We start from the raw sequence: 20777 nt of genomic DNA, 5'->3' as shown, positions 1-20777 counted from the left end.
TATTAGTATGACAGATTACTACTCGCCTGTCCCCGCCCGCCGCTCGCCGCCGCGCGCCGCCCGCCGCCCACCGGCCTCCCCCGCCTACTTCTCGCCTGTCCCCGCCCGCCGCGCCGCCGCGGCCCGCCGCGCGCCGCCCGCCGCGGCCTGCTGTGCGCCGCGCCGCCCGCCTGCCCACCGGTCCTGCGCGGCCTGCCTGCTCCGAGCAAAGGAGAAGAGGAGAAGAAGGGGAGAAGTAAAGGACAAGGACAAGTGGGACCCATTCACATGGGTATAATGGACTTTACACAGCAAGATCTTCTATTTCCGGAGCTGGATCTATGCATTTTGCCAAACATGTGGACAGCTCTGGTATTTTTTTTGGAGTCGGTGGAGTGGAGCTGCAATGTGGTGGAGTTGGTGGAGTGGAGCTCAAAAATTTGGAGTGGAGTGCTCCCAAACACCCCCTTAATCAATAGGGTCTTTGGTAGAGATCCATTCAGATCCCTGCAGGATTAGCAGGTATGGGCTAAATTAAACGGGAACGCGATCGATTCACTGGCAAAGCTATTGATGTTTCTGCACACTCTCGATTTGATCGCTCCTGCGTACGTAACGTGATGGCGTTTCGTTCCGGTTCCGGCTCGATCGTGCCTTCAGGCGGCCGGGCGGGCTCGTCGCCGTTGCTTCGTGCCAGGGGGAACCGAGAGCTGATCAGGGGCGGCGTGGTGACGCGCTGACGCCGGTGTCGCGGCCTCGCTCGTAACCGAATCGCCGCACCGGGTGTCTGGTTTTGGTTTTGGTTCGGCTCGCACGGAATGCGCATGGTGACAGAGATGTTTCGCCTGACTGAGATCGCACCGGATCTAGAGGGAATTAGCCTGCCATTATTTTACGATTTTGTTGCAAATCTGAACTAGTAAATGTTAAGGACAACACGAGAACAAAATAATCTCGTCGCCTAGCTATAGTCCAACTGCAAAAAAAAAATGCTAGTCGATCGTTGTGCATACGTCACGTTACAAAGCAGGAGAACGTGTCTTTTGTCACTCGTGCCACGGTCACTGGTTTGGGTCCTAGTCGCGTTCCGATCCCTATCTCCTTTGTTCGCGACGAAGGCTCCACGGCGTGGTCACCCATGGATCACTCGATCAGCTAGTAGCTGCCTCACTCGTCAGTCGTCACTAACCCGGCCAGAGCATGTGGAGACCACCATCATGTTCGAGCAGGGCCAAGCCGGAACCCAACCCCGTTCCCTTCCGGGATTCTGGAGAGATCGATGTGGCTTGCAAGTACACGCCATGGATGTGTGTGTGTGTGGTAGAGCGCTTGACCCGCCGGGCCGGCCGCCCGGTTTTGTGCATATCTGCGTTGGTTGCCACAGCTGCTTTTCACCCCCGGGGGCAGGGGGCAGCTCGATCGCAACCCGACATGCCCTTCTCATTGTTCTGGTACGCGAAAGCTACGCGTCATGTTACGTGTAACAGCACTACATGTGTGCTAGAAGCAAGCTTAGCCAGTTTTGCTTTTTGCTGGATCTTGTAGCTTGCCAAAAAAATGACTACAGTAAAGAGGAGAGTATAATCCTGTATGCGTACACGGTTAGGGCATGCATACACTGGTAGAAAACTGAGTATTAGTCCCGGTTGGAAAGGTGCAAATCTCTCGAAAAACTATTCGGGATAAAGCAATCGGGAGAAAAGGTTGGTGTCTTTTATCTCGGGTCCCTCAATCGGGACTAAAGACACCCTTTAGTCCCGGTTGGAACTAAATGGGCTGTCACGCTAAATGCGGTACAGGACCCCTTTTATCCCGGTTAGTAATCCAACCGGGATAAATGGTTTTGCAAAAAAAATTTGAAAAATAAATAAATTCCCAGGGGTCCCAGGGAGGCCTCCCACACGCGCACGTCATAAGGCACAAGTCACGCGATTTTCACGCCTCGCGCGTAGCTTCCTTGCCATCCCACCAACACACCACATCTGACTATATAGGGGATCCAATCCTTTTATACTAACTCGTGGGGGACCCTTTTATCCCGGTTGGAAACACCAACCGGGATAAAAGAACCCTTTTATCCCGTTGGTATTACAAACCGGGATAAAAGGGTCTGAAGGATTTAGTTCTGCCCCATCCACACGTGGGGACCCTTTTATCCCGGTTGGTATTACAAACTGGGATAAAAGGGTCCGAGGGTTTTAGTTCTTTTTCAGCCACCCATGAGGAACCCTTTTATCCCGGTTGGAGTTTCCAACCGGGATAAAAGGCCTCATTTTATCCCGGTTGGTGTCGTGAGCTTTAGTCCCGAGTGGTAACACCAACCGGGATTAAAAGAGTGACCTTTAATCCTGGTTATTCTTACCACGCGAGACAAAAGGGTCTCCCATGGGTGGCTGATTTTTGAACCGGGACAAAATGTGACTTTTAGTTCCGGTTGCAAATATCAACAGGGAGTAAACTTTACTCCCTTTTATACTGGGCCTACTTTAAACCGGGATTAAAAGGAGGCGCATCGAAAATCATTGCTCTAATAGTGATACAGTTTTCGTCGGTCTCTCTTCTCGCTCCTGCAAAGATTGACATGATCAACGCCAAAGTCTCGCCTGGGGATCTCCACGAAACAACAGATAAATTGTAAGCCCGAAAGGAGACAGTACCTTCATTGTAATGAGCTTAATAAACTCATGGCGAGAAGCTTTTGTTTGAGAAAACGGAGCTGCTAATAAGCTAAGATGAAGAAGCACCTCACAGAGACGTCACAAAGACTGCAGGTACGTCAACCAAAGTTGAATATGAATAAGTTGAGTTGAAGAAAGAAACGTCACAATCACTCACGTATTATTCATGTTGATTACCGGGATCGGAACCATCTTTTTCGTAACAACTAGCAGTATCAAGAAGTACTAGCAAATTGAAGGCAGTCGGTTTCTCTCAAACAAAAGGCGCCAAAACCGAAAGGAATGCAAACAAATGGCTTCACAATCACAACTAGCAGTAAATTATTATGATTATCATGCCCCCTTGTTGCAAAGTGACATGGAGGAAGTGATACTAAACTAAAACACATCCACTCATGCACAGAATCCATGAGAAAAGCAAGGCAGCAGCTGAATAGAAGTGGGCGCTGACATGCACGCACCCACTCGTGGTAGCTTAGCCGAGTACACACCTAACTGATGAATCTGGCCGTGGCGTCGTCCCGGTTCAACCCCGCCCCGTGCATGGGAGCATCAAGCATGCCCACGGCCCTCGCTCACCTACCTAGCAGCAGCTGGTGTGTGCAGTCGACTAGGCAATTGCTTTGATTTGCTGCTCAGTAGGCCAAGTGCTCCCACTTTTATTTTTGGTGGGGGGAAAAATTAAACAAACCTGGCGATAAGGCTTTGAACACCACTAGTTATTTCACAGACCGCTTTACTTGGTTTTCCACTGCTGAACAATCCACCTTAAGTACCGGTCCCAAACCTCCCTGTACCGGTTGTGCTAAAGGGATCCTTTAGTACAAGGTCAAATAACCGGAACTAAACAGGTATTAAAAAATTAAAAAAAAAGAAATCCGTCGACCCACTGGAGCCCCGGCTGCATCCTGCCGCCATCCGCCTGAGCGCTGAAGCCCCGCACCGAAGAGAGAGAGCCGCCCTTCCGACTCGTCACCGTCGGCCGCCCTTCCTCGCCTTCCTCCTTGTCGGACGAGCCTAGTCCCCGCCGCCTCGCCTCTCCCGCAACCCCCTGTCGACCCTCTCGCCCGGCCGGCTGCCCTTGCGACGTGCTCCGCTAGCCCCCTCATGCCGCCGGGCACCCTAGCCTAGAGAGAGAGAGAGACGTAAGGCCACGCACCTCGTCCTGCCGCGTCACCACCCCTTAGATCCCGCTGCCCCCGACGCGCCTCCACGCTCTCCCACCGTGCCAGTCTGCAGATCCCGTTGCTCCACGAGCCATCGCCCGCTACTGCTCCACGCGTCGTCGCCTGCTGTAGCTCCCCGCACCGTCGCCTGCCACTCCGCCTCTGCGCTCCCCCACCACCGTGATGTCGCCTCACCTCGCCCCGCCGCCACTCCTCACCGGCGTCGCAGTGAGGGGCGCGCGAAGGGGAGAGGGGAGGAGAGTGGCGTGCCTGTGGGAGGAAGAGAAGCGAGGCCACCGTGAGGGGAGAAGGGAGAGAAGAGGGCCGTTTGGGAGAGAGGGAGGCGTGCGGATAAGACGGTGTGGAGCAGACGTGTGCGGTGGACTTCAATCCAGTGAAATCCAAATTAGAACCGGGTGGAGGCTTCACCCGGTACTAAAAGTTGCACATTAGTACAGGGTGAAGCCTCCACCCGGTACTAAAGACCCTCAGGCACATTAGTACCGGGTGAAGCCTCCGCCCAGTACTAAAGGGGTTCACAGGGCCTCATCGGGGACTAGTCGTTAGGCCCGGTACTAATGCTCATATTAGTACCGGGCCAGCCTCGGGACAAATGCTCAGTTTTCCAATAATGTTCATTTCACCCATTTTTAAAAAATTCTTTCTCAACTCCTCTTTACTCCTCTTTTGAGGATGTACCCCCTGCATCTCAAATTCTCAATACAACTGATGTGGGGAAACCACAAGCACGGGAATAGAACGGGAATATACAGTTCCTAATACATGTGATGTGAGAAAATATCAGATGACAAATAATAGAACAGAGGAACAGGTAATGCAGCAGTACTAGGCTAGGCTACTAGTCGCTTGACACGTAGCACACAGCAAGATCAAGTCCAAATCTCACAAAGCCAAAAGGAGTGTATAGGTTCTTTGGTCCATCTTTTTTCCGACCCCAGGATTCTGAAAGATAAAGTAGAAATCACACCTCCGAGACATCAAACCACTCGTTTGAGGTCCATCATATGGACTCCAACCTTGCAGTAATTGCACTGCAACAAAAAGTACTTTTGGAAAAACATTCCTTTTAGCAAAGACACAAAGGGAAATTAACATCTCAAACAAGGATCGGAAAATCCCTCATATGATCATATCGACCACACGCTGTGATAAATTGTAACGGCAAATAACTTTTCGACATGTCTTTTAGCAAAGGCTCGAAGGAGCTAGCTAGTATGCATGCATTTAGCCTAGGTAAAGGCCGCATCCAACCATAAATAACTTATACTACTTTTATCCATAAATAAATTTATTTTAAATAAATTATAACTTATTCTTAAAAACTAATTATAATTTGTTGTATATTTATGGACGGAGGAACAGCAACAGATATCGGCTCAAGCATCGTATACTAACCTATACTTGAATGCCAATGTCAGAGACTCAGAGTTGCGAACTTTCGTTAAGAAAGCGCATGCCAAATTGTGCTATGTACAGTGCATTGCAAAAGTTTTGTTTTCAAATGAGTTTCTGTACATGGTTACATATGAGGCACGTACCGATTTGTGTATCGATTCGCGAGTGAGTTAAATATAATCCGCGGGACGAGAGCTTGCTCGGTGATGGGCTAAAACTTGAACTCAGTCCGGATTGTTCCAGTCTTGGGCCAGCAGCATCTCACTCGGGTCGAGCTGATGCGTGTGGGTCGGTGGGTGGACCGATCTTGTGTGTATTGGGCCGGCCGAAAAACTCGAACGGAAATCACTGGGCCAGTTGGACTTGAACTAAGAAAATGGCCGTGTAGCCTTTTATGACCAGCGGCGCATCATCTCATCCGTCGTTTCGTTTCGTTTCCTTCACGTTTTTTATGCGTGCATCGGTACGAGAAAATTTCCACACGCTCAAGAATGCAATGGAAAATGCGAATTGAGCGTAACTCAGCCGATAAAATTTATTGTGGTGCAACTTAGCGAACTAGGTTCGAGTTCTGGACTTAGTATTGGTGTTCACATATTCATGAATTTATTTTAAAATTTAACCGATGCTATTCTTTTAGTGGTAGTGGTAGGTGACGTGCCCGTCGACAGCGAGGTGGCAGTGGCAATCTCGAGAATTTGCCGGCTCAATCTTTTAAAGGTGCTCATAGGGATAGGGTTACGTACGTACATGTATATGAACATCTACGTCTGCACTGTATGATTCGAAAAAAAAGAATGCAATGGAAAATCCCTCCCATAAGAAGAGCACGAAGAAATGGTAGTATCTTGGCACATTATCGCATCAAATCACCCTTGCAATTACGATATCTTATTTTTTCTGGCTGATCCATCGTTCAATCGTTCTGGGACCCTCACGAGCCATCACCTTCTGAAACTACAACCGACGAAATCAACTCATAGAGCGCCTACATTTTTTAAGATAATTTCATATTTGACACTAGAAAAATTACTCATTCCTTTCTTGGCTCTCAAAAAATTTACGTTCCCTATTTGATACCGAATTCAACTTTTATTCCTTATATGACACTCTGTTGGATTTTCCGTTCGAAAACCGCCTCACTGTGTGGAAGCCTTTAGGCACTATCGTCCCGTGTTCTCTATTGATGGTACATTTTTAATTGGCAAATAGAGGGGCACACTTCTTATAGCCATATCTTGTGACGTGAACAACATGTTGGTTCCTTTGGCATTTGCATTGGTTGAGAGGGAGAAGAATGACAATTGGGGATGATTCTTGAGACTAGTCCGGATACATGTGATTGGGCCTGGCAGGGAGGTTGGCGTCATATCTGATAGGCACCAGGGCATACTTCATGTTGTGCAAGAGCAGATAGAGTGGTATCCAGCTTTGCATCATGGTTGGTGTACTCAGCACCTTGCCGAGAACCTACTTCGGAAGGATGGTGTGAAGGATAATTTTGATATGTTTCAGGTTGCTGCTCATCAGCTTGAGGACTATTACTTTCAGCGCAAATTGGAGCAGGTCAGGTTCGCAACAAATGCAGAAGGTAGACAATGGCTCGCTGGTTTGATGAGAGATTTGAAAAAGTGGACTAGATCTCACGACGCTGGTGGATGGAGGTATGAGTTTCAGTGCAGTAACATGGCCGAGTCATTCAATAAGTTGCTATTGGGGATACGTGGTATGCCTGTGAACGCAATCGTTGAATTCACCTTCTACAGGCTTGTTGCGTGGTTCAATGAAAGACACGCCAAAGCAGAGGCGTTGCAGAGTGCTGAGGAGAGATGGGCTGAAAAACCAAATAGACACCTAAGCATTGCAAATGAAAGGGCTGCCACACATGAGGTGCAATATTTTGACCTCGCCACAGGGACTTATCAGGTTGAGCATCAAGGCGGGACAATGTCCGACGGCGAGATCCGAGAGTCGAGGATACATGTGGTAGTCCTCCGAGATTTCAAGTGCACTTGTGGTAGGCCAAGGCAGTACCACTTCGTATGTTCTCATTTGGTGGCAGCAGCTAGGCATCGCAATTTTGATATCGAGAGTATGATACCTCATGAGTTCATTGTAGACACGCTTGTGCGCACATGGAGCCCCTGCTTCGTGCCTTTTCGGGATCCTAGAGAGTGGCCTGGCCTCCATATGATGGGCCAAAATACGTTGCGGATCCAGTTTACCGTTGGAACAAGCGTGGAACAAGGAAGAGGATGAGGCATAACATGACTATGGATCAGGTATCCGGAAGAACGAGGCGTGGTAAAGCAACACCATTTCTTACTGACCCAGAACAGAATGAGTGCGGCAAGTGCGGTAGATTGGCCATAAGTCACGCACTTGCCATTGGCAGATTAGTGAGGTGCGACTAGTAGCTCTTTTCATTACTTCATATGTGTCTTATTCATTCAAATAGTTATGTGTCTTAATTTATGATTGTAATAGTACCTTTTGCTTGTACATCTCTAACTTTATGTTTCATTGTTTACTAATTTTATTTGTTATTGACTTTTTGTAGGATGGCGCACTTCCACCTACTAGACCACGCGTACGACCAGACCCACCGAGGTCGTCTCATAGCGGGAGGGGAGGTAATAATCTACAGTTGATGATCTAATTTTTGCAAGCGTCCACGTCTTGTTTATCAAGAAACGTCTGACTCTGTTTGTTTGCATACAGGTCCTTCCGCTCCTTCGTTCTAGAGCCCACGATGGGTTTTTGGCGCTGCAGTACGACAACCTCTACACTCCTTTGCTACAGATGACGGGCCTAAATGTCATCTCCTTTCAGGTTCGTCGTGGGTTGCCCAAGTTCAACTCAACGGCTATAACTGTGTTGGTTGACAGGTATTATCTTGCTTCTATTGCCTCCGTTCAAGTTCAATTTTTTATGTCCTTACATTTTGACAAGTAATATTTCTGTAAAATGTAGGTGGCGGCCTGAGACTCACAGCTTTCACCTACCGTTCGGAGAGATGATAGTGACCCTACAGGACTGTCAGAAGATGTTGGGTCTGTTGATTCGCGGCAATGCAGTGACTGGGCCATGCGTCTCAGAGGGTTGGAGAGCATGAGTGGCAGCCTTCCTTGGTTGTGAGGTTGAGGATCAAGGGACTCGCACATCTGGACACTTCGGACACTGCCCCCAGGACGCGGATGCAAAGACAGTTGGGCACTACTGCAGGGCGTGGATCCTGCACCTGTTTGCCTGCGTTCTTTTCCCAGACGCTACAGGTGACACTGCGTCTTGGATGTGGATCCACTGCCTCACTGACTGGCAGCAGGCGGGTCAGTACAGTTGGGGGTCAGCTGTGCTGTGTTTCCTGTACCGGCAGCTATGCGAGGCGTGCCGTCGAACTTCGGGCTCCGCGTCAGTTGGTGGGTGCGTGTACCTATTGTAGTTATGGATGTGGGCATGTCTTCTAGTGGTCATCCCCAGGTTATGGGTCGTCGATTGTGGTTCCCAGGTGAGCCGCCGAGACGGCAGCCGACATGGGCATATCTTTGGGATCAGGTTAAGGTTGGCCATACGAGGTTGGAGCGCGCGTACCTAGATTACATCAACGAGCTAGACGCGCTCACAGCTCATAGTGTAAGTCAATTTTTTTTCACATGCTTTCTATTCCTTTAGTATAACAACTAACATATTGTTTTGACATGTTGCAGGTAGATTGGTAGTCGTACGAAGGAGAGGACGCACTTCCATTTGCCGTTAGCGTCATGTGTGCGGCCAATCATGATCATTACAGGATGAAGTGCCCTCTCATATGTTTCTATGCTGTCGAGTACCACATGCCTGATCGAGTAGCACGTCAGTTTGGGATCAGGCAGATTTAGCCAACACCTGCGACCTCGACTAGTATGGAGTTACACAAGTAAGTGTTTTACTATTTGAATTATTTCCATTACCATTAACTAAATTTTGCCTAGGAGTAACATCTAATGTGACGTGCAGCGTGGATCGTAAGAAGAAACGGAAGGTCTCTGAGTGGCACGCGTTCCACCAGGCCTACATTGAGGAATGGGAGCAGTTCGGAGACAACGTGGACGAGAACGACGACTCGCACACAAACAGTGAGTACAGGCAATACCAGACTTGGTACCAAGGTGCGACGCGTCACAGGCTGAGGGTACAGTGGACGCAAGATGACTATGCCGACATCCACTCGTCCGACGATGAAGACACGGTGTACGACCAAAGTACTCATGCTGGAAGGCAGGTGGAGACAGGACCAATCCTGGATAGGATGGTAAGACAATTGCTTATGTTAAGTTACTTAGTGATTTAGTGAGTTAGTTAGATAATGACTTAGTGACTTACTAACTTAATCATTTAGTTGTTTAGTGACTTAGTGTGTAAGTAAGTTAATGACTTAATCATTTATTGGTTTAGTGACTTAGTGACTTAGTGGGTAAGTAAGTTAATGACTTAATCATTTATTGCTTTAGTGACTTAGTGACTTCTAGAATTTGTTGCAGGGCCGTACGCTCCAAAGCTCGGTTAGAGATATTGAGCAGTTCCGTCCTAGAGTTATGGACCCTGAGACGCGGAGTTTTCTAGATGTAAGACTCAAATTATTCTTTCAAATACTTTGTTAATACGTTACATTCTTTCATTTAACTAGTTTTTTCACAACAGCGACTGTCAAGTCGGCTTCGCCGTGCGGCTGCTCGTTGTGGTTGCAGGACTGCCACGACCCGAGACGTGCATGTTCCATCCCCACGCGAAGGAGGCATTGGTACGTCTAGGCAAGGCCCCTCAGGGTCGAAAGCAATTGCGTCCGAGGATGAGGACGAGGACGACGACGACGACGACGACCAGAGGCCCAAGGAGCTTGGCCCGTCTCAGCTCCACGAGGCTCCCTTGACTCAGCCTACACAGGTTGTAGGCACTAGACTACGTCGCCCACGTTCTCCTTACACTCCAGGCACCGACGCCTTTGGTCACAAGGGTAAGGGTAAGACTAGGAGGCAGTGAGGGTACTTATTGCGAACTTTATGGTATATGGACTTTGTGTTATATGGACTTTCATTCTGAACTATTGTGGAATTTATTATGAATGTGCCATATGCTTGTATGTTTGTATTTATGTTCACTATTCATCTCGTAATTTTGTATGGATTGCATCAAAAAGTAGGAGAAATTCTGCCAAAATTTCACTAACAAGTACCCTTTTTATTTTCTGCGGAAATTTCACTATAGAGTACAACTTTGAAGTGCATTACGTCGCAAAATAAACATAGGTCGTCTACCACTTGCATGCCAATACTTAAAGTGCATCATCACATGATAACATAATAAAAGTCTTACAGTAAAAATATTGTTCATAAATAAACCATCGAACTAGAAACTAATTATGACTACTGAGTGCAACGAGCCTACTTTCTCTTCCTCAAGGCATCGGGATCCTCCTCAATCGCTGCTTTCGCTCGGCGTGCACGCTCAAGCTTCTTCTCCCTCTCCTCCCTGTTCGCAGCAACACGCCTCTTTTCCTCTTCTTCCTTGTGCTCCTTTTCTGCAGCCTCCTCTCTGAGCCTCTTCTCCATCATCTCCTTCCTCTCTGCATCCTAGGGCAACATATACTCCATCATCTCCTTGTCTTCAGGGTTGATCTCAGTGTCGATCCACTGCTCAAAATCACATAGCGGTGGAGGGGTCTACAACAAATGCAATTGATAGAAAATAAAAAAAATATGGACAATAATTATAAGACAACAACAATTCCTTACCAACTTGTTAATGCGGCGCTGACGAAGTGTAGGTTCAAACGCAAAGTTGGAACATATCCAATACCTCTGCCTATACGAGTCATGTTCATCGGACTTGGCTACCTTGCAACGATCGCCGTAAAAGCACATAGGCACTAGAACACCACTAGGTAGAGGCAATGGATCGAAGGCATTTCTAGTCAGCTTGGCACCATAACTACAATTTAGTTTATTTCGTTGTAAGAACCAAACGCACTTAACAATAAACCTACAATTAAGGTTTTTCATTTCATCCACAACAATGAGCACATAACATAACTACATGCGCTGGGGTTAACTTAGTTTCCTAGCTTTTCCATACCTTGGCATCCTACAGTTGCATGAAACCCTAAGTTAAAAAATGCAACTAATATATAGCGAATCAATGTGAAAAAAAGCTACGAGGGAGAGAGGATACCTTGCTCTTCAAGATCCACGGATCAAATGAAAGTTTCCTAAGCTAAAATGTCAATTCGTAGTATAGGGCGAAGTAGGGAGAGTAAAAACCTGAGAGAGAGAAGAAGGATGAGGAGGAAGGTTCAGCCAGGAAGAAGGGGCAGGGGCTTATCTAGGGAGGCTTGGCGCCATATATCTTGGCGCCACGCCTTGGCACCATAGATCCTGGCGCCAAGCCTCCGCCACGTCAGCTGCCTGGTCAGTGGCGACGGTGGGGACCTTGGTGCCAGGATGGCTGGCGCCAAGACGCTGTAGCTTGGCGCCAGCCATCCTGGCGCCAAGCTAAGGTCCATTTTTGGAATTGGTTCCGCTAGGGGCCTATTTGTGAAAAAATTTCACGAAAAGGGCTAAAATAAAAAAAATCGGTCGGGGGTCACGCTGGCCTCGCCGTCGAGGAGCGAGAGGAACCAAGAGTAGACGGAGGTGGCGGCCTTGAAGGCGAGCTGCTGGTAGAGGATGGATCGAACGAGGGAGTGGAACAGGTGATACGGGCACTGGAACACGAGGGGGCCATGGGCATTGATGACGGTGGTGAGGGTGGGGTCAGCGTCGCGCAGGTGGCGACGGCCACCTCGCCGTCGAAGGACAGGGTCGGCCCGAGACCGCAAACGTCAGGCGGGGCTTCTTCGGCGGGTTGGAGTCGGAGGAGGGAGGGACGCCTTCTTGGGGCGTGAGGCAGCGGCGGTGGCGGGGGAGGTGGATGTGGAGGCGGTGGGGGTAGGGGTGGGTGATGCGGCGGACACTGGGGATGGTGACAGGGAGAGAGGTTGGGGCTTGGGTTGGGAAAGGGATGGCTCGCCCATGGATGGAGGACGAAGGGGGGCATCTTGACTTCTCGGCAGAGGTTGAGCTCGTCCTGGCCAACAAGCAGGTCGGGGAGGTCGAGCGCTAGGTGAGGGAGGTTCGGGTGCGAGGGATTGGGTTTTGGTGGAGGAGGTGGAGAGAATTTAGCTGGCGACGAGGCTCGGCGGCCAGTGGCAGTGGTAGCCGTGAGACATGGAAGAGGAGGAGAGGAGGAGAAAGGTGGTGGGTCCACAGGGGCAAAATCTTCTTTTTATCGGGCATTTAACGATTCTCGGATGGAAAATCTAATAGAGTGTCATACAAGGAACGAAAGTTGAACTCGGTGTCAAATAGAGAAAATGAAAAGTTTCGTTGAACTCGGTGTCAAATAGAGAAAATGAAAAGTTTTTAAGAGTTAAGAAAGGAACTAGTAGTTTTTCTATTTGAAAATTCTCTCACATTTTTTCCTGCTGGAATTCAAGGGGCATGTTCGCTTCAGCTTATAAGCCGGCTGAAAAGCTGAAACGGCTGATTTGTTGTGAGAGGAAAATACTGTTTGGTGGCTGATAAGCCGGCTAAATAAGTTGAAGCGAACAGGCCGAAGAGCTTGAGCGTGGATAAAAAGATCTCGCTGGGGACCACGTGTGAGGCCTGATCCTCTCCAAGGTCCCAGCGCGAGCCAGTTCACGGTGGGCACCACCACCGGCGCCGTACGCACACGCAGGTTCAGGTTGACACAACACAGCACAGCGCGGCACCTGAGTACCTGACCGACCGAGACGAGGAGAATGGAAGCGAAACGAAAAGGGGACGGAAATATTCTAGAGCCCTCGCGATCCGTCACGATCTGAACCTTCTCCAACTCTCGCACTCCCTCCATTTTAGTTCCCCGCGCGCAACCGCTACATCATCCGCAATCGCAACTCTGCACGGAAACCCACCGCCATTGCAATCCGACTGGTTCGCGGTTCGATTCGCTGAGGCGCACACCGAGCGGGAGGAGCGGAGGCGTTGGGGCGCGTCGGTCACGGCCATGGACGCCGCGCCGGTGCTGAAGCGGAAGGGCGCGGATGCGGCGCCGGAGCCGTGGGTCCACGTCCCCGCCACCAAAATCCGCCGACTCGTAAGCACCTCCTGCCCGCTCGCGCTCTCCCCTTCGTCCTCGCTTCCGGTGGATGTGTAGTGGTTGCTAACGCGTGCGCTTGTGTGCTGGGGGTTGGTCACGCAGGACGCGGAGGTGCCGCCCGTCGAGACCGGCGTGGGCGGGCCGCTTGCTGGGCCCGGCGCGGGCGTGCCGCCGCAACAGGCGTTCGGGGTGGGGGAGGCGCGCGTGATCGGCGATGTGGCGGCGCCGGCCGTGGACGCGACGGCGTTGCTGAAGAGGAAGGGCGCGGAGGCGCCGCAGCCGTGGCTCGACGTCGACGGGGTCCCTGCACCCGCCACCAAGATCCGGCGACTGGTACGCACCTCCAGCCCGCTCTCTCCCCCCTTTGTTCCGACCGATGAGGTTGCTAACGCGTGCGTTTGTGTTTGGATTGCTCCTCGCACAGGACGCCGAGGTGCCGCCTGTCGAGCCCGCCGTGGGCGCCCCGCTTGACCAGCCCGGCGCGAGCGTGCCGCCGCGGCCTTTCGTGGTGGTGGAGGAGGTGGGGATGAGCGGCGACATGGCGCCGCAGGCCGCGGCGGTCGGCGTGGGCGCGCCGGTGGTGAACGACGAGCGCGCGATCGTGGTGTACCAGCCCGCCGAGGCGGCGCGCAACCTCCTGCAAGGCCCGCTCCGGCCGGGGACTTCTCTCCACGTCTGCCCCGACTGGATCCACGGGCTCAAGAGTACGTGCCTCCTCCCCTGTTTTTTGCCTGCTCCTCTCCCCCCAAATTAATTTGAGCAACTTCTGTTCGATGTCTGAAATCCTGAAACTAAGCGGCTTCAGAATTTGATCCTGCAGGCACCATGCTGCACGAGGCGAGCAACCACAGGGCTCTGTTCGAGGAGCTGGCCGCCAGGGACGAGAACCTCCACCTGGCCATGGTCCCGTGGGCGCCCGCCCAGATCCACGCCCATACCCATGCCGGCTCCAGCTCCGCAGCGGCGGCCGCGGAGATGATGGAAGCTGATCAGGACAGCGACGGCGCGTCCATGGATGTCGAGCACGACGTGGAGGGGCAGCCCACGCCCGCAGCTGGTGGCGCGCTGCAGGGGGAGGCGTTCCACCATCAGCAGTGGCCGCCGCAGCACTGCGTTGCTCCGCAGCAGCTGCAGCTCCCGGCCGCGAGCTACCAGCCAAGCCCGGTCACGTGGTCGTGGTGAACGGCGCGAATCAGAGCAGGAAGGACATGGTAGTAACTAGTAAAGTAGTGTAGGATCACCTCCCGGCCCCGGACTCCGGTTGCTCTGCTTTTGAGTTTTGGGCTATGAAAAGCGTGAGCTACCGAGCAGAGGAGGTGATTTCAGGGAGACGGTGAAAGCCACCCGTTTTTTGACACGAGGCGATGGTGTTCTTGTCGGATACGATCATACGTGCCGAAGTGCTTGCTGGGATTGGTGACTGTTGTTTCCCCCCTTCTTTCTCGTCAAGCCAACTGACGTTTCTTCAAAGTTTGAGAATGTGGACTCTGGACTGGAGTTGATAAGTGGAATGAATATGTTTGCGCATGATCGCCTTGCGTTTTATCTGTACTCGCTCTGTGTTCGTGTTCGTGCGTAGCTACAGATAGCGGAAGGTTTTTAACTAAGTTAATCCCTCTTTGATTAGTCTTGAACCTCTTGAAAAAGAGACTAGTTAAAGACTTGAGGACTAGTTGGAGAGTAATATTGAAATATATGGGGAAGTGATGTGCGACAGTAAGACTAGGTTATTTATGGTTTCATCAATTTTAGAATATTGATTTGGTATTTGCTATGTGTTACGCTCAGAAGTCATAAGAGTAGCATTTTGTGTCATTGTGGGTATGTATTTATTGGTGTACGTATACATGCATTCATGTTATTCGTGTGCCTTTATTAAAAAAAAATGATAGCAAAACAAGCCGTTTTTTATATACTAGCAAAAGGAACAAGGAGGCAACCCACTACTCATTATAGCTTTTCTAAACTTATAATTTTTCTATGTATATGGACACAGTGTATATCTAAATGACTAGCAAAATTTATGAATCCAATTAAGGCCATGTTTAGTTACTCCCAACTCCCAACTTTGACACTATGCAAAAAGAAGATTCCCCATCACATCAAACTTGCGGTACATGCATAGAGTACTAAATGTAGATGAAATTAAAAACTAATTGCACAGTTTTGTTGTACTTTGCGAGACGAATCTTTTGAGCCTAATTAGTCAATATTTGGACAATAATTCACAAATACAAACGAAACGCTACAGTGTGCTACAGTGCTGTAACAGTAATTTGGCACCTCCCAAATTCCCCAACTAAACAAGGCCTAAATCAAAACTTTCTGCAATTTGGAATTGGTAAGTACCTATTACCATACGCGAAGATGACCCAATTGTCAGAAGCATAGCGCCGTGGGCCGTGGGTCGTGGGCCGTCTCGCCGTGGAGAGGACGAATCGCGCAAAAAGACTCGGGAAGCGGAAAACCGTCACAGACTCACAGCCTCACAGGTCCTCCCTGCTGGCCGGCTCCGTGCTCTCCGCCTCGCCTCCACTCGGCACTCACCCACCAAGAGCTGCGGGCCTGCGGCCAACACCTAACCGCCCGTTGGATTCGTCTAGAGTTTTGCCGGTCTCACCGCCGCAGATCTGACCTGCAGTGCCGCGTTTCACTGAGGTTGGTCTCCTTTGCTCTCCTAGGCTTCGATCTCGCGATCTTGGGTGCTTTTGCGCTGTTGGGTCGAATGGAATGCCGGTGGATGCAGATGGCAACCACAGTGATGCAATTGACGATGGTGCGGCCGGAGCGGGAAATGTGATGGCGCGGCTGTGGAGTTCCAACCTCGACCTTGTGGAGTCCTAAAAAAGAAAAAAAAACTCGACCTTGTGCTGCCGCACTTCCGCAAGCCCAGCATCTACTTCTACCGAGCCGCTCCGGAAGGTTCTTCGACGGTGAGCGGACGCGGCACGCACCGGCGGCGCTCCTGCCGTTCGATCCGATATCGGGGCGGCTCACGCGGGACGAGGACGGGAGGGTGGAGATCGGCTGCAACGGGGGTGCCCTTCGTCGAGGCCGATGCGCCCGCGCCGCCGTAGATTCCCACAGCGACTTCGCGCTCACCATGGAGCTCAGACGCATCATCCTGGCGGTTACAGCAATCACCCCGGCCGGTTGACGGCATTTCAGCCTTCCCGCTCCTCGTGCTCCAGGTGAGCTCGCAGTGCTCTTTACAAGCTGCATATGGCGACTAATTTGGCATACCTGTTAGTATATTTGATACCTGATTGAATGGCTTGTGACGGACACAATCGCAACCATGTTCTATAATGGCGAATCATGTAACCTCGAATCCTGCTCCTGTTGTAAACATTTTAAATTGTCAGTAACGTCAGGTTGGGAGTTGGTTCCCTTTTGTTTGGCTATGGATTTAATCCTCTGAGACACTTCTACGGTTCTACCCTGTCTGTTGCTGTCTTGTTTTACTGGATGGGAGCTCTATTCTTGGCTTGATTTGTCACATGATCCAAAGTGTTGCTTAGTTCTGCCTTAAGAGTGTCTGATACCATCAATTGTATTCGTCCATGTCCAATGAAATAAACTCTTGCTTCATCTTGACCAGATCAGAGCAAATTATTATAACAAGTTCATTTGTCATCAAGTGGTTGTATTTTATTCATTTGTCCGATGTTTGTCTTATAATCAATGTTGGCATGCTTTTGATTGCATCATATCAAAACACACAGTGGTCAATAAGGTTGGTCGTGAGAATAATATAGTCTTGCAAGACATGAGTTTGTTTGTTTGTTTGATTTTTTATTATTTGGTGGTGGCAGAAGGGCACTTAGTTAGGCTTCATGCAGTGGTATGTATTTTATGTAATATGCTTTGCCCAGTTCTTAATTCTGCCTGACCGTTTAACATTTTTTTTTAAACCGAAGCTTGCCTCCTCAGCTTACGCTGTTACACACTTATGTCTTGCAACATCTCATTGGATTTATACCAACAACTGATAACAAGCATGTGAAGAATCTTCGTAGTGACAAATATGTCTCGCTTCAAGTCTTCAACTGTTATGTGCTTTTGTGCCAGAAATAACAGGCAGACTGCATTAATCACGCTTCACGTGGCATGCATGTAGAGTAGGGCCTATGTGGCTTCCAGTTGGGGATGACTGGTCAGGTTTGTAGCTCCATGGAGTCACCTCATGCTCCATTGTCCGGACATGCATAGACTTAACTGAGTTTAATAATTGCATGTCTGATTGTTAGTCCTAAACTACCTCACTAGCTTTGTTCTTAGAATTAGACCTTTTTCCTTTGAAACCTTAGTTTTAATGTATCCTTCTGTTACTAGTTTTTTTTTCAGAAACAACAGGAGCTTCCTGATTATATAATATATATGTAAAAAATGCGAACAAAGTCACAAAGCAAAAAATAAAGAAGAAAGAGGACCACATAAAGTTCTGTTACTAGGTTTTAATGGATACACTCGTTCAGGTTCGACTCTGTGCTAAACAGACACAGGTCGGACCTGCTCACCTTCCGGTGGTCCATCAGACCATCACATGCTATTTCATTGTGCATTGGATAGGCTGAATCCCCACTGTTACATGCAAAGTACCTGACTTTCAAGAGTAATGGTTAGTGTTGACAACCCACTTTTGGGTGTCAACAGTTAGCTGTTGCATTTCCTTTCGTCTTCCATAACTGTTTAAGGATGGGAGTAATTTTAGAGCTGGACCTTCATTTGGACTATTGACTATCCTTATAACTTTGGTGCATACTAGTGGTTTTACCTTGCAATCAGAATTTTGAGGAACTTTGAGGAAAAAAAAGGAAATTTGAGAAACTTTCACAAACATACCACATTTTGTATCAATTTCACAAACACACCACTATTTTGGGTTGTTTCTCACAAACTTTGTGACTATTCCCTTTCACGGACAATCAGGCCCACATGCCAAAGGCAGTACATCACATTTGACAAGGGGGCCCAGCTGGCCATGAACATGATACTGGTATGTGGGCCCAGCTGGCCATAAAAGGGGAATAATCATGAAGTTTTAGTGTATGAGAAGGCAACCCAAAATAGTGGCGGGTTTGTGAAATAGACATTAAATATGGTAGATTTGTGACTATTAGCTCAAAATACTGGTAGGTTTTGAAATTACTCTAGAATTTTCCACATGGTACCTTCTGAACAAGTGAACATAAAACTGAAGTGAATGGATATTTAGTTATTTACCAGGATATCAAGTCACAGTTTTGTGCTGAGCCTGCTGTTTCTTTACTCATGGACATGGGCATGTTGACTAAAACATGCTCAACAATCTTTCTTGGCCGCATAATAACTGTATGTTGGTATGAAAATACTAGCTTAACTCTGTGGCATGTCCATGTGATAATTTTCTGTGAAGACTTTTTTGATTGTCTAACTTTTATTTGTTTGCTCCTATCTTGATGCTCCTCTGCCTCTGGGGGTCCCAGAGAATGTTAGTCTAATTATGAAGGATCAGTTATTGTCGAGTGAATATTGAAACTTGGCCCTTACCCCCAATATTATAGCCGGTCCACTTTGCCACAGGTCTTGGTTTCTGCTGGACTTTGGTTTCTCACTGGAGCTAAAACCTTGTATTGTTCTTTGACAATAGGTTTTAGAGATCTTGATGCTTGATTTTGCTATCTTGAATGCACAAGTTTTGGATCTGAGTAAGTAATGCAGAAAACAAAATCATCTCTTAAACTATAATTAATTTTAGGAGATCTTATGAGTGAAGGGAGCAAGATATGTACATGACGTATGAGGCATATAAAGTGTTGGCCTTTTGTTGTAGACAGACTATCCAGTGTTGTGTCTTACACCTGAATATAGCACAACCTTTAACCTGTGCAGCAGTTTGGAATAAGGCTCTTTTGTACCACCTCATTTTACCTCATTATTAACCATATTTGAAACCTGACCTAAAGATGTATGTGTTGTTTTTCAGGCTAAGGTACAGTAAACGGACAACCTTACCATTCTTTGAGATCACATTTGTTCCCACAGCATAATTTTTTTCTATTATGCATGAATTCTACATGGACAATATTTTCATCATATTGTGCTGCAAGCCTGCAATAGATAATTAGTTATAGTTGAAATTAAGAATTTAAGATCAGCAGTACTTTACTTTACAGAAGTGTCATTAGGACTTGACAAATTACATCTTAAGATATGCAAGTTCTACATTCTTAGGTATGATATGAAATTGGACTTGGCAAATTATATCTTAAGAGCTGCAAGTTCTACATGCTATAGGTTCAGTTTCATGTGTTTAAGGATGATATGAAATCGGACTTTACTTCAACGATACACCTATATCTTATGGATTTTATTTATTTTTCTTATAGTAAATATTGATTACCATTTGTCATCTCATGATAAATTTCATATATGGTTATTTGTTCCTATCATCCATATGCTTCATTTCGTATGTTGTTTGCAATGCCTTATCTCAATCATGTATAATTTGTAGCTCATCTGGAAATATGCATTACATTCTCAGTAAGGATGGTATCAAGGGGCTAATTCTACTTAACATTTTTCTTTTCGCTTCAGGTGGCTTATTTCAAGTTTGGTGGCGTCTCCTTGGTCGGCAGGCTCTCGTCTCTCCATCATGTTGAGTGCGGGAGTGGCAGCCTAGCCTGCCCCTGGCTACCCAAGTGCCTGGCCTGCATGTTGTTCTCTCCATCCGAAGCCGTCATCCCCAACTCCCAACTCAACGCCTTCTGCCACTGCTGCTGTGGCCTCGCACGGGACCTTGCCTGGCCGGTTGCACTCGTAGCTCCCCAGTCCCCACAGGAGAGGAGAGGCATGTTGTTGCTGGAGGGCCTTACTTGGCATGTTGTTCTGCGCGTATCTAGCAAGTACTAGTACTGAATTAGTTAGCAATGTGTGTCCCTTGCACGCGGCTGCCTCCTGAACAGTCCTCCAAGCTGTACTATGTGCTACTGATGGGCAACAGGCCAACAACGGCTACAGCCCGCTTCAAGATGGTTACTTGGGCAATATCATCTTCACTGTGACACCACTTGCTGGGGCAGGAAAGGTGACAATAAGCAGCAGTAGAGTCATCCAAGGAGTCAAACTACTACGGCTTGGCACCTGGAGCTGCATGCCTGCATGGTTCAAGCTGGTCGGGCCTTCTGATCACCATGGCGCTGACTTTGGCAGGGGCTGGGCTGACCTGTGTATGGTGAGGACGCGTGGCCTGTAACGGCCGCTCTCTGTTGTCTGTGCTAGCCATATTATGCGGCTGACATGTGGGTCGCCGCGAACACAGAGGCTGATACACTCGGGCCCACCGTTGGGAACGTCGAAGCCCGAGGCCACGTGCGGCCGGGAGGGCTTGCCTTGCCGGCCA

The 20777-nt window shown here is 48.8% G+C and overlaps 2 protein-coding genes across 2 annotated transcripts; one reads left to right on the top strand and one right to left on the bottom strand.

Annotated features, from left to right (window-relative positions):
- Positions 1-11831: 11831 nt before the first annotated feature.
- On the bottom strand, positions 11832-12287 carry LOC101778344 (histone-lysine N-methyltransferase, H3 lysine-36 specific-like). The gene is given in 4 exon segments (XM_014804709.1): positions 11832-12049; positions 12052-12072; positions 12075-12138; positions 12141-12287. Coding segments are annotated over 4 exon segments (450 nt in total).
- Positions 12288-13051: 764 nt separating this feature from the next.
- On the top strand, positions 13052-14920 carry LOC101782895. The gene is made up of 4 exons (XM_004957181.4): positions 13052-13390; positions 13496-13726; positions 13818-14097; positions 14214-14920. The coding sequence occupies exons 1-4, from the start codon at positions 13301-13303 to the stop codon at positions 14573-14575; spliced, it is 963 nt and encodes a 320-aa protein (XP_004957238.1). The 5' UTR covers positions 13052-13300; the 3' UTR covers positions 14576-14920.
- Positions 14921-20777: the final 5857 nt, after the last annotated feature.

This window comes from Setaria italica, chromosome II (genome assembly GCF_000263155.2).
Source record: "Setaria italica strain Yugu1 chromosome II, Setaria_italica_v2.0, whole genome shotgun sequence".
Lineage (NCBI taxonomy): Eukaryota > Viridiplantae > Streptophyta > Magnoliopsida > Poales > Poaceae > Setaria > Setaria italica.
This window is presented reverse-complemented; position numbering and strand designations above follow the sequence as displayed.

What these genes read in the sequence shown, in the direction of transcription:
- LOC101782895 (XM_004957181.4), top strand. Translation starts at nt 13,301, where the DNA reads ATGGACGCCGCGCCGGTGCTGAAGCGGAAGGGCGCGGATGCGGCGCCG. An exon ending in CCACCAAAATCCGCCGACTC is followed by an intron (nt 13,391 to 13,495) that starts GTAAGCACCTCC and finishes TTGGTCACGCAG; the next exon opens with GACGCGGAGGTGCCGCCCGT. An exon ending in CTGGATCCACGGGCTCAAGA is followed by an intron (nt 14,098 to 14,213) that starts GTACGTGCCTCC and finishes TTGATCCTGCAG; the next exon opens with GCACCATGCTGCACGAGGCG.